Source organism: Petaurus breviceps, unplaced genomic scaffold (genome assembly GCF_028583685.1).
Source record: "Petaurus breviceps papuanus isolate PSGF00001 unplaced genomic scaffold, PetGlider_PUasm1.0 184, whole genome shotgun sequence".
NCBI lineage: Eukaryota > Metazoa > Chordata > Mammalia > Diprotodontia > Petauridae > Petaurus > Petaurus breviceps.
This window is the reverse complement of record NW_027185793.1, coordinates 2,220,375-2,234,914: the sequence shown is the minus strand read 5'-3', so window position 1 is coordinate 2,234,914 and position 14,540 is coordinate 2,220,375. Positions and strand designations below refer to the sequence as shown.

At 37.4% G+C, this 14,540-nt stretch overlaps 1 protein-coding gene across 2 annotated transcripts in view; it reads left to right on the top strand.

Annotated features, from left to right (window-relative positions):
• HACD4 (3-hydroxyacyl-CoA dehydratase 4) overlaps positions 1-8,951 on the top strand; it is a 49,104-nt gene extending 40,153 nt beyond the window's left edge. For both annotated transcript variants that reach the window (XM_069088084.1, XM_069088085.1), the window contains 3 exons: positions 4,428-4,534; positions 7,792-7,917; positions 8,548-8,951. In XM_069088084.1, the coding sequence (XP_068944185.1) occupies positions 4,428-4,534; positions 7,792-7,917; positions 8,548-8,630 (316 nt within the window). In that variant the 3' untranslated portion in view covers positions 8,631-8,951. The remainder of the gene's footprint in view (positions 1-4,427; positions 4,535-7,791; positions 7,918-8,547) is intronic.
• Positions 8,952-14,540: the final 5,589 nt, after the last annotated feature.

The window sequence follows — 14,540 nt, the reverse complement described above, 5'->3', positions numbered from 1 at the left end:
TTCAGAGACTTTATAGATGTTTCATCTGTAGGTTAGACTAGATGACCTCTGATATTAGCTCCAGCTATAAGATTCTATTCTTTTCTTTGATTCTGTGATTGCAGTGCTTTGTTAGGTACCTTATATACACTAATCTCAATAATTTTTTTTAAAAAATTAACTGCTTTACTAGGACCAATGTTAAACATCAATGCAAGTCAACCAGTAAGCATTTATTAAGCTCCGACTATGTGCCAGGCACCATGTTAAGTGCTGGGGATACGAAGAGAGGCAAAAAAAAGTCTCTGCCCTAAAGGATCTCACGGTCTGATGAGGGAGATGATGAACAATGTGTACAGACAAGCTACGCTCAGGGCAAATAAGAAGTCCTCTTTAAAAAGGCGTGAGAACGGAGAGGGGCTGGGAAAGACTTCCTGTAGAAGGTGAGGCTTAAAGGAAACCAGGGAAGTCAGGAGGCAGAGACGAGCAGAGATCAGGCATAGGGGGCAGTCAGAGAAGATGGAGCGTCTTATTTACGGAACAGCGAGGAGGCCAGTGTCACTGGATTGGAGAGTAAGTGGAGATGTGAAGTGCAAGGACATTAGAAGGTGGCTAGGGAGGGATGAGATGGAGGGGGAAGGGACAGTAAATTATGAAGGGCTTTGGGTGACAGAAGATTTTGTATTTGTTCCTGGAGATAATAGGGAGCCACCGGAATTTATAGAGTAGGGAGTGACATGGTTGGACCTGTGCTTTAAGAAAATGACTTTGACAGCTGAATAGAGGATAGATTAGAATGGGGAGAGACTTTTGACATGCAGACCCACCAGCAGGCTATTGCAGTACTCCCAGTATGAGATGAAGAGCCTGCACTAGAGGAAGGATGGTATCAGGGTAGGGATATTTGTATTTGTATTTGAGAGACATATCTCAAATTTGTATTTGAGAGATGTTGCAAAGGTGAAATCAACAGGCCTTGACAAACAGATTGGATATGGAGGGGGGGTATGGATATGGGTGCTTGGTGGTGAGAGATAGTGAATTGAGGATGATACTTAGATTGTAAGCCTGGGGGACTGGAAGGATGGTGGTACCCTCAGCAGTAACAGAAAAGTTTGGAAGGGTTAAACAAAGAGAAATACAATAAATTCGTTTCTGAATGTGTTGATTTTAAGATGTCTACTTGACATCAAATTCTAATATCTGAAAGGCAGTTGGAGATGTAAGACTAGAGGTGAGCAGAAAGGTTAGTGCTAGATAAGGTAGATTTAAGAATCATCAGCATAGAGATGATAATTAAATTCATGGAAGCTGATAACTATGTATAGAGGGAGAAGAATAGAGGCCCCAGTACAGTGCCTTGTTAAATACCAACAGTTAGTAGGTACAACCAGTAACAGTAACCATACTTGTTTAATAACTATTTACATTTAAATTAGTTTATTTCAGTGCATAAAATACTATAATGCTTTCATTTTCTCTGCCTTCATATTGGGATACTCTTTCCTTTCAGTCATATTCACTTTCTTCATATGATCCTTGTTAACATATATTTCATCCATCTGGTTCAGTATTATATTTCTTTGCATTATTTTATCTCATTTAATCTTCACAGGAGAAACAGTAGGGTATAATGAACAGAGAGCCAGCAGCAGTCAGGAATACCTATCTTTGCCTCTAAGTAGCTGTGGAATTCTAGAAAGACTGTAAGCTATAGCCAAGTTACTGCTCTGTTCTAGGAGAAGTTTCCATAGTAGGAATTCCCTAAATTAATGAAATCACAGTTGCAGAAGGGAAAAATGCAGCAACAACAGCCACGCCCTCTCCCCCCCCCCCCAATTAATAACAAAAACAACAAAAACTCTTTCATGTTAGAGAGGAGAAAACCAAACCTAAAAGAGGTGAAATGCCTTGCCACTTAAGTGGTGGACTGGAATCTGTGTCTTAACAACTTCAAATTCAGATCTCTTTCATTGGTGTTTCCTAAGGTTATGTGGCATGCAAAAACAGGTCAGTCTCATAGAATCTTTCTTTGAATTATTACCCAGTAATGTGATTTTTAACTATATACATGTGTGTGTGGAAGAAAATTGAGATGTATAGAGTGAGAAAATGCTTTATAGTCATAAAAATAGTAATACTTAGATTATGGTAATTTTAGTTATTGCCATTCATGACATTTCAGATGGGGATCTGACTTAGTTTTACTCATGCTGTTATAAACATTAGAGACTTCTCTCATGTTTATGTATTTTCTTCATGTATCCCAATTATGAGAAATAGTAACTCCCTCCTTTTATACACTAGTAGTGTATTCCTCTTTTTAGTCTTCTTTTTCTCCTCTTCAAACACTCATAATAGAACCAACTCATCCCTGAATCTCTGTTTTTCTTATTTATCTCCCTCCATACCCTTGGAAGACATTAAGCTCCTGAAGGGACAGTAGTTTCGTTCCCTACCCCCATTTAGAATAAGAGCACTATCCCATTATATGGCTCATTCCAATTCCTCAAATAAATTTATCTTCCTAGGTTTCTCTGGACTCTTGTGTCTGTATTTCAAAGATCCTACTAAGCTCTGGCCTTTTCATCAGGAATACTTGAAAGGTTTCTATTCCATTAAAGAACCATCTCTCTTTCTCCATTGCCATCCCCAGCACATTCAGCTTTGCAGGGTAAGTTATTCTTAGTTGTAAACCTACATCTTTTGTCTTTCAGAATATTGTATACTAAGATCTTCTTTGGTTTTTAGTAGAAGCTGACAAGTCTTGTGTGATTCTGACTGTAGTAGTTCAGTACACAAACCATTTTTGAATGTTTGCAGTAGTTTTTATTTGATATGGGAGCTCTGAATTTTGACTATGACATGCCTGGGACTTATTATTTTGGGCATATTTTCAGGAGGTAATTTGGTGGATTCTTTCTACTCTATATTTCTAATAGATCTTAGCAGTTTTTATTTGCAGGTTCATGAAATATACTCCCCAGGCTTTTTGTTTTAATCATGGCTGTAGGGAGTCCAATGATTCTTCTGTTATATCTTGAACTGTTTTCCAGGTCAGTTGTTTTTTATATCCTACCTCTCCTTCGATTTTCTCTTCTTCCTCCTCTTTTGTCTTTGTTCTATTATTCTTGCTGTTCCATTGGTTTCTGTTTGGTCAATTCTAGTTTTTAGGCATTCCATTTCCAAGATAAGGTTTAACACTCCCACCCGACCACCCCCCCCTTTGTCTTCTCAGCTATTTCCTTTCCTACCAATTCTTTCCTTGAGCTTTTGCTTAAATTTTTTTTAACCTCTTGCTTCTTTTCTTAAAGATATTCATTTAATTACTGTGAAAATATTTTCCTATGAGTCCCAATTCTTATAGAGCAAAAGATGCAATCATTTTCTACAGGTGTTTATTTTGGTTTATTCATCTCTCCAGCTTTAATTCTTGAATTACGGCCTTGTGTCCCCTGCTGGACTTTTGGGAGGGGGGTGGCCAGCCCTATCATGGTCTCACCACAGATTCCTAGGGTTCTCGTGCTAAATTCCTAAGGCTAACACCTCCCCTCCCTGGTATGTTTGAGATTCTTTGGCATCTCAAATTGAGTGTTAGGGACCTCAAATAGTCTGGGGCAGGGCCATCTTAGTCTGCAAACTGTGGTACCATCCTGGGTGGCACCACACTAGTCCCTGTCTGCTGCTACTCTCCTGAGCTTCCAAGAATCCCACCTTGGGGATTTATGACCAGACTAGGGCTTTCTCAGGGGAGTCGTTTCCTATCTTACTGCTTCCAAATATAAAGTCTTGGAGTTTACATACATCCCATCTTTGGTTGTGCTGGTGCTCATTTTGCTGGAGGTGCCCCTTTCCCAGTATGCTCTTGGCCAATTTTTTATACAGTTTGGGTTGGAAGAAGTCATTTACTGTAGTTTCTCATTAACCTTCTTGACCATTATTCGACGTGATACAAATTTCAGGGTTTTGCTGGAACTGGTGTGAGGAAATTAGCCTGCCTCTGGTTTAGGCAGCAGTCTTGTCTGGAAACCCAAGCCCTATTTAAAAGTTATGGATTTTAGTCAATAGAACATGAATGAAAATTGAGGGGAAAACACCTCATTTATGCTCTCATTTCCTTATTTTGTTAATTATTTCAAAATAAGCATATCCCATCCCAGTGGAATGGTCAAAAATAAGGACATGGGGTGGGGTGAACATGTTTACAGGAAAAGAAATATATTTTGTTTCTTAATTTCAGTGCTGTCTATATGTAACAGTGAACTAAAACTGAGCAAAATTGATACTTTCCAATGTAGTGTATCAACAGGAAGTTAAAGTCAATAAAAAATAAATCAACACATTCCAATCATATGTGTAGATTTAACAAAGTAGCAAAATGTTTGCTTATCCCTTTATCCCCCAAATACCAAACCAAAATATGTTATGACCATACTTTTTCCTTTCAGATACACATATAGCATGTTGTCTGTGGTGGGAATTTACTACCACATTTTGACATGGCTCAGTCAAACGCTCTGGATGTTCATCTATCCTCTCTGTGTTCTTGCTGAAGGTAAGGAAACAGTGTTTCATTTTTATCAACATTTTTCTTAGTGCAGTCTAGTTATCATAATTGAATTATTTTTTTTTAGAAAATTAGATAATGTTTTGCCAACATTTCTTTCATTCAGCTCCATCTGTCCTGGCACATTTTTTATCTTGTTTTAATTTTACCCAGATTCCTTGGTACTGCTAGAGACAAAGTGCTTTCCAATAAGCAAAACCATAGGTTTATAATTTCAACTTTGTACAGTCATCTATGTCTAAAGTAAATGCCACTTTCATACGAATAGCCAAATTAACTCCATTTGTAAAAATCTAAGGACTACATGTGTTACCTAGAAATACTAGTTAGTATGCTTTTTTGTGCATATCAATATATTAAGGATATTTACTTTTAGCAAGACAACATTGTAGAATGGATAGAGTGCTAGTCTCAGTCAGGAAGACCAGGAATCAAATTTCATCTCTACCCCTTTATTATTATCATATTATTTTGGGCATATCATTTAACTCTTTATTTTTCTCATCTGTGAAGTGGAAATAATAAATTTGATAGCAACACTTTTACAGGATTATCATGGTGCTTCTCAATATAGCCTCTCTCACTGACTTCAGTGTTACTGTACCTTTAAGAGACAAGGAATAGAATCTTGAGAATTGACAATTTAATTGGCTTCTTGATCGACTTTAATTGTCATGGCTAAGGAAGTCTGTGAAAGAGACAGATGACTAAGAGAATTGTTTTCCTGAAGAAACTTAAAGAGTTAACTGTCATAGAGAGACCCAGGAGTGATTTGGTGGGTTGTGTCATCCTTGAGGGAGTCTGTTAGAGACTGAGTGAGAACTGAGTTGAACTCTTATTCTGCAGAGCAGGTACCCTGAGAATTCTGGAGACATTTTGACAGCCATCTAGATAGACCTGAATTGTTGGACTGTGATTTCAGTGTCTGTAGAAGAGTCAGCAATTGGAGAATGGTTAAAAGTGACTATGATCTCAGTCAATTCACTATTGAAGTGTGTGTGTGTGTGTGTGTGTGGTTGTGAGAGAGAGAGAGAGAGAGAGAGAGAGAGAGAGAGAGAGGGAGAGGGAGAGAGAGGGCAAATTAGAGTAAAAACTACAGCAAGACTCCAGAGGGGCAATTTACATATGTACATATACACATACATACATATAGCCCATGTGTGGCCTTGGTCTTCAAGATTCATGCTTTTTTTTTTTTTTTTTTCTTTTTGGAGGGCAATTGGGGTTAAGTGACTTGTCCAAGGTCACAAGTTTTTGTGTTTAGTGTCTGAGGCTGGATTTGAACTTAGGTCCTCCTGACTTCAAAGCTGGTGCTCTATTCACTGTGCCACCTAGCTGCCCTGAGATTCATGCTTTAAACCTGACTTCTTAACTGACTGTAATTTCTCAAGTCAGAGCCTCCTGGCAGATAATGACTCGTATTTACTTTATTCATTAAAATTCAAAATATCTATCTTTATGTTACGTGTGATCAATAATCCTTCATAATCTTCCCTTAGTACCCAGTTATTTAATTTATGATTCTATCAGTTATAAATTTCAAGATTCAAAAAACCATCACCTGCAAATGGCTGATGGACCATAATGTCCTACAACCTTCATTAATGCAGCCATTTCTCTGCTTTCAAATACGTTCTCTTAGTACATAAATCTCTATCTGGTACTCTGAATAGTGCATGTCTTTCCTTAGCATTTTATCTGAGAGACATAAGATTCTTCACAAATAGATTCTATCAGCATTCTGTATGCAATTGTTCTTTTTCTGCCCCTTTTCAGCAGGCAAACTGTTCGAAAATGAAAGGAATGATATCTTACATATCTTTACTGAAGGAGAAGAGGCTTATAAGGATATTTTTCATTTTCTTTTTTTTTAATAAAGCCAGAGCTAAATAATTGAAGTAGTTCATCAGACTATAGTTTTAGAGCTAGAAAGCAGAGGCTATCAAATTTAAGCCTACCATTTTTTAGGTAAGGAAGCTGAGGCACAAATTTAATGATTTGCCTAGGATTACACTGATAGTGAGTGCCTGGGACAGATTTGAACCCAGTTTTTCCCAACTCCAGGTAAAGCTTCCTATCCACGATACCATACTGTCTTTCACTTTTTAAAATTTGTGGTAATTGGTTAGGTAATACAAAACATACCCCTTAATTGAGAGAATTGATATGGTAATGAGTCAAATAGCAAGAGTGAAGTGTTTGTTCCCAAGAGAATCTGAGAGATGTTGCTTTTGTAATACGCACCAAAACCTCATTCATGGCATTGCTAGGAAACCTGGGAGAGGAGTGCCACAAGCCTTGCTGCAAATGTAAAGTGCTTTGTGAACTAAAAAAGCCTTACTATTACTACTACTACCACCACCACCACCACCACCACCACCACCACCATCGCTACAACCACTACCACTACCACCACCACTACTACTACTTCAATCACTTGCCATTACTACTCTATGACTGTCTAGTACAACTTGGTAGACTTCAGTTAGCTCTCACTGAAAAATTCGTCACTCTGTGCCTAACCTAGTGTAGATCCTGCACTCAGCTGACTCTAAGAAGCCAGGACTGCTTTTGTGCAGCAGTGGGAAGAGTTTCTAAGTCTTAGAAAGTATGTGAAATAATGCAAATCTCATCAACTTGAAAAATAAGGCACAGCACCCAAAATTTGAAGTGGGACAGCTATGTTAAGTATCTGAGGGAGTAGGAGGGCAGCAGAAGGTGTGTTGAATCTGACAGAAAACTGTCCCTCTCTTCTCACCAAGCCAGAAGTCAGGAAAACCTGAGTTCAAATCTAATCTCAGAAATTTACTAGATATGTAACCCTGAGCAAGTCCCTTTACTTGTTTGTCTCTGTTTCCCCATCTGTAAAATGGGGACAGTAATAACCCGTGCCACTCAGGGTTGTTGTGAGAATCAAATGAGATGATAGTTGTAAAGGGCTTAGCACCATGGCTGGCACACAGTAGGTTCTATATAAATTTTAGTTATCATTATCATTTTCAATAAATATAGACCCTTTTTTTTCTACAGACAAAACAGAGCAGCAGATATGAAACAATATAGCACAATATGGTACTTTTTTTTTTAACCATGATATAGTTTGATAAATCTGTGATTGATTTGCCAAAACACTGAGCTCCTTTAATGGGATTTTTAAAAATCCTTTTTCTTTGTAGTCTCCTACCATATTATGGAGACACGTCTAGCACAGCTACTTTAACATGATTTCTTTTCTACATTAACAGCATTTGTCAGCTACCAATCATTGCCTTATTTCGAAACCTTTGGCACTTACTCCACCAAACTGCCCTTTGACTTATCAATATATTTTCCGTATGTTTTAAAAATATACCTTGTGGTGCTTTTTGTAGGTAAGTTTTTCTCATTTTTTTTCTCTGTGTTTTTCTGAGAGGTTGGGTTGATTTTGGTGGGAGAGAAGTTTAAAAAAAATTTTAAATCATGGGCAGTTTGGTCAAGGTGAGAGGAGAGTTCTTTCAGGAAGGATAATGACATCAACTCCAATGCTTCACCAAATAGCAAGAAAAGTTTGATTGCTCTAGTGGGGCAACAAAGGTAAATTTCTGTCCTGGCAAAGCAGTTCTTAAATTCTGCTGCCTGTGCAATCCCACAAAATGTCATTTTGATGACTTGTAGAAGCCCAAATATGCCCACCATCTCAGAGATGAGAATATTATTCCTATGGAGAACTGACAAATGTTCTATTCTGGTAGGTGGAGGAAGCTATCCCAAATAGGGGAGGAAAAGAAATACTTAGCCCATTTGGATGCTACCACTAGATGGGGGGAGGGAGTGGATGTCCCCACTTACAGAAAGTCTTGTGAAAATTTCTTATGTAGGATAGCATCAACTGACAACAGAACCATTGTAAGAGCAGGATAAAATCACTGAAGTACCCATGCTTTCTTTAAGAGCTCTTTCAAGGTTATGAATGAATACTTAATTTTCCTTGTCTTTGCTATTCCCCTCCTCCCCCAAATTAGGTATGTACTTTACCTATGATCACCTCTACTCAGAAAGAAAAAATATCCTCAGAACCTTTCATGTCAAAGAGAAGAAAAACTAAGGCTTTGTCATGAAGACCATCTTGTGCAATATGCTGCTGCTTAACGTACCATGTGAAGTACTTAGATTGAAAAAAATGACAAATGTTTGAAAAATAGCTGATATTTTTCTTAACTTGGAATGAAATGGAAACCCTTCCAAGAGCCCTGGGCATTCAAATATTCAATTCTTGGTTTCATACACATTTTACATCTAATATATGCTTCCTGCCTCACTACCACTGTGGATTTTTGCTGTTGTTGAAAGTTATAAAGGATGTTTTTGTAGAAGCTTTTTTCCCCCCCTTGTACGCTAAACAACTGGAATAAATTCAACTGAAATAGTTTCTCAATTCATTATTGAAACAGAGTCTAGTAGTCTAAATTACTTCCAGTTATATATGTTTTTTCCTTTGCATTTTTTCCCTTGTCTGTGATCTCAAAGTAAAAACATAGAGTCAGGACAAGTTGAGAGCCAACATATATGGAAGACATTCATGAAATATATCCTGCTCTTGCCTATATAACAGCCTACTTTATGGATGTGTTTCAAGTTTTCCACAGCTAGTAATCTAAACTCCTATCAGTATTAAATTCACCTGGAAAAGGCTATGCCAAGCAAAAAAGAACAAAACCATTTAATTTCCTTCACCACAGAACTGAGAGTTTAAGTTATTTAGGGCTAATACCTTGAAGAGGATATTTAATTAGCCTAGAAGTTTTGTCATCTCAGCAGGACACAAATGATATATCTTGTTATGTCATGACACCTATGTACCACCTAATAGAATATTGATTTTTTTTTTCATTTTTAGAAAGGGAAAGTCAGTTCTACTGAATGAAATATTTGACAAGAAATAAGCAATTATACATATATAATCAAAGATACTTGACTTGATGTTTGTCAACTTTCAGTTTTGTGTGGAATTTTCAAATGGAGAAATATTAATCACCTTATGTAAGATAGCACAATTCTGTTTCATTTTTCAAATCAATAAAATTTAACCAATGACAAAGGGAAAAAAGGACTCTGGTCTCTAGTAACTTTGTAGGATTCAAACCAATTTTCCTGCCTATCCCTATGAAGTCAGTGATCACTTCTCCAAATGACTACTCAGACTGGAGATCTAGCCTCTTTCTCTCTTCAGTGATCTAGTCCCATATCTCCAGTTGCCTGCTAGACATATTAGCATGGGGAATGGTACTCATTTCAGAACATTATGTGTTTGAAATACCAAAGGAATTTGAATGTGCCTTTGGGAGTTCAAACCCATGATGAGAGTCAGATAGCTAATGCTGAATTTCTCATTTTTTCCCACAAGTCTTTCTACCCTCTTTCAACTTCCATACTTATATTGGTAGCACTAACATCTGTCATCCTAATTCAAAAGAAAACTACCATTTTTGACTCTTTCCTTTTCTTCATCACCCCCTTCCACCAGCTGTCAAATCTCATTGGTTATACTTTCACAATCTGTCAAACCTCTCTGCCTCTCTCCACTCACACTGTCACTATCCAGGTCATGCCTCATTAGCTCTTGCCTGGATTACTTTAGCAGTCTCCTACCTGGTCTCTAGTTTCTTCCTTCTCTATTCCTTCATGGCAAAGTAATTCTCCTTAAATAGGGATAGGGACTGGATGGATGAATTCATGGATATAGGGAATTCTCTAGTGAGGAAGTCAGCATCTTTTCTGCTATATCCTTGGAGAGCTTAGAGCACTGTAATTTAGGTGACTTTTTCCAGGGTCACATAGTCCATACAAGGCAGATATAGGTCATGAACCCAGACTTTCTAGCTTTGAGGTCAGCTCTCTATTTATTACTAGACCTAGCTGTCTCTCCTTTCTAATATACCTATTTATACAGTATTTTTGAGAAGTGATGTGAAATCTAGAAAGTGCCATATAGATATAAGCTGTTAATTTATACATCTGATCATCCCATCCTTCTGCTCAAAAGCCTTCACTGGCCCCAACTGCCTATAAGGTAAAACACAAGCTCCTCCACAGTTCGACTCCAACAGTCTTATTAGCTTTTTCACCCTACTCCTCTTAACACATTCTACATTCTAGCCAAACTAGGCTATTTGCTACTTCCTTGTCTTATTCTGCCTTCTTCTGTCTCCATGCATTTGCATGCCATATCTTATGACTTAAAACGAACAAAGCCAATTCCAGAACATGGTTGAATTATCATCTAGAACATGATCTAGAATCACATAAAGGGTTAACACTATTATTTCAAGGGGAAAAAGACAGTTTATTCATAACCCCACTTTTCCATACATAGTTTTGAGGGAATGCTTTACAAATAGCTCACTTCATAAACCAGAGTCCTTTCAGAAATATCCAGCTTCTAGAAGAGCCCAAAGGCAAATACATTCAAATTCATTTAATCTTGTAATGAAGTGAAACATTGAGTTCAGTCCTTTAGATTGTCATTGTAGGGGAAAAAATCAAAATGGATGTGACTTGAATATTAAAGATATAAAATATTAGAAGAGAATCAGACTAGAAAAGCTTTTTCACATTTATGCATAGATGGCAAATCCTTAACCAGATAAGGTGTAAAAACAATTATAAGATATAAAATGATTTCATTTATATGAGGTTGAATATCTTTTACACAAACAAAATTAATGTAATTAGTATAAAAAGGGAAGCAACAAACTGGGGGAAAAAAACCACATCAAATATTGCTGATATCCAAGATATATAGGCAACTAACAAATATATTAGAACAAAAACCAATCCCCAATAAAGAAGTGGTCAAGATATGAACATTCCTCAAAAAACCCTACAAACTATTAATAGTCATATGAAAGAATACTCCAGATGATTAATATGAAAAATTCAAATGGAAACAACTCATGTATCACATCACACCAAGCACACTGACAAAGAAAAAAAAAGTTAATGTTGGAGGGGTTGTAGATAGTCACACTCATGCATTATTGGTGTTGTAAATGTTCAACCATTTAAAAAAAAACAATTTGGAATCCTATGAAGAAAGTGACTAAAATGTCTATACCTTTGACCAAGTGGTAGTGTTGATGATGATGATAGTATTTATATACTGCTTAATATATGCTATGCACTGCACTTTATAAATATTATTTCATCTGATCAAAGTAGATGCTACTGCTAGGCACATACACTACACTTACAGAAACATTTTTAATTGTAACAAAGAACTAGACAAAGGAGATTGTTAAAGAATTGGCCCCCAAAGCCCCTCCTCTGGCTTCTTTGCCAAAATGAGTTTTTTTTAGGTCAACATATAAATGAATGAAGCATTTAATAAGCACTTATTATGTGCAAACCACCGAGTCTAAGTGCAAATAGAAAAGACAGCCCCTACTTTCAAAGAACTTAGTCTAAAGGAGACAGCACATTGGAAGGTTTCAGCTGCAGGTTAAACTGGAAAGTCTCTTGGTTCTAAGGGTATAGTACTAGCAGAGCAGATGTTAATGCCTCTTCTTTAGTGCCACTCTCCTCACAGCTCCTTGAGGCAGTGATGGTTTTCTGACTTGCCTGACACATGCTGCATCCTCTCCAAGGCACTTTGCTGCTTCAGTTAGGTGGGCTTGCTTGCCCTCTTGGTAGGAGTTGGTTAGGATGGTTGTCCCCTTCTCTACAGGAGTTACTTTCCAAGGTGATAGCTGAGGGCTGGAGGAAGCACACATTAGGGAGAAGGGCAGTATTGCCTTCGCCAGGCATCTGTGACCATCTGCCTTAGGGTGGGTGATCAGCAGTTGTTGCTGGTGGTGAGAAAGGTGGGCCCTCTCTCCAAAATGATTTTTTCCGCAAGATAGGTGTGGGACTGGATTAGAAGCAGGTCTGGTGGCTTGGAACCACTGTGAATCCTAAGGTTCCTAGGTTCAGGGTCCTGAGATGTCTCCATTAGGGTTTGAAGGGTAAGTCAAGGTGGTGGTTTGACTTGTCTGGCACATGCTGCCTGTCTTTCAGGGTACCTTGCTGAAAATAATATTAGACTTTATTGGCATATTGGTTAGTTTTGCTAAAGTTTTCTTTTTCGTTATGAAGAATGGCTCTCTGGAAAAGTAGGGTGGGAGGGATACACAGGGAAAAGTGGATAATGTTAAAGCATAAGATAAAATTGCATTATTATTTTTATTTAGAGAAGTCATTGTGGCCCTGAAACACTGCCCAGAAACATAATAACTTTCTTTTCTGGGAGCTATAGCTGAAAGAAACTAAAATCCCTCTATCATAGTTATATAATTTATATATGTCTGGGACATTTATGTCATGGGCAGACATTGCAAATGGATGAGTCGAACCCACTGAGCATGCTGGCTGCATTATCTTCAGAAAACGGAAAAGTCCTTCTGAAGACCTCAAGTTTCTCCCTGAACCGAAGGCCCATCTTCTTAATATCAGTTTTCTTTTGTTGTGTTGAATGACTTTGAGTAATTTAGCTCAATAGTCTCTGAAGAACTGAAAATGAACCGTAACCAAAGGGCAATGGAAAAGTATACAGTGAGTGTACAAACAAGGAATTACAAAGAAGTGATGCTTAGAATGTTGTGGTTGGAGCAATTTCCTAATCTCTCTGGGCCAGTGCAACCCCTTCCTGCCACTGCTGGACAAGTTAGGGTAGGTATGGAGATCATTTTCAAAATTTAATTCGAATCCAAGTCTTCTAGATGAAAATCCAGGTTTCTTTGCTGTATACCACTTAGCCTTTCAAGTTACCGAGAAGCCGAGGCTTTGGCTACATATGGAGAAGTAAAGGTTTGGCAATTACATAGTTAATTTGATGCAAGCATGGAGTTGCTAGGAACAACAGCCATGTGTTAAAAGTCAATTTCATTAGTCTTAATTATTCACTATTTCGACCAAATTAACTAGGTAACTACTAAGTCTGAATTTCATTTTGTGCTTTATACAGAGACAAGGCATGCCTTGTTTTATTGTACTTCACATTATTGCACTTTGCAGGTACTGCATTTTAAAAAAAAACAAATTGAAGGTTTGTGGCATTCCTGGATCAAGCAAGGCTATCGATGCTATTTTTTCAACAGCATGTGCTCACATTGTGTCTCTGTGTCACTTGATAATTCTTACGATATTCCAAACTTTTTCATTATTAGAAAATCTGTTATGGTGATCTGGGATTGGTAATCTTTGATGCTACTATTGTCATTGTTTTGGGGCACCACGAACTGCACCCATATAAGACAGAGAACTTAACTGATAAATGTTGTGTGTTCTGACTATTCCACTGATGATCTCTCTCCCTCTCCTCTGGTCTCCCTATTCTCTGAGACACAACAATACCACATAAACTTAGTTGATAAAGCAGCAGCAGAGTTTGAAAAATTGACTCCAACTTTGAAAGAATTTGTAACTGTGGGTAAAATGCTATCAAACAGCATCACATGCTACAGGGAAATCTTTCATGAAAGGAAGAGTCAGTTGATATAGAAAACTTCACTGTTCTCTATGTGAGACTTATATGAACTGATACAAAGTGAAATGAGCAGAACCAGGAGAACATTGTACACAGTAACAGCAATACTATATGATGATCAACTGTGAATGACTTGTTATTCTCAGTATACAATGATCCAAGACAATTCCAAAGGACTCGTGAAGAAAAATGCCTCCAGAGAAACAATTTATGGAGTCTAAATGCATATTGAAACACACAATTTTTCACTTTCTGTACTTTTTTTCCCCTTTGGATCTGTTTCTTCTTTCACAGCATGACTAATATAGTGATTTTTTTTGCATGATTGAACATGTATTAATGCATATCAAATGCATATCAAGGAGGGGGGGTGGTAAGAGAGGTTGAAATTTTGTAACCCAATTTTTAAAAAATGATTGTTAAAAATTGTCTTTACATGTAACTAGGGGAAAAGATGATTTAAAAAAAGTTTTTTAAGAACTACCACTGCTATCC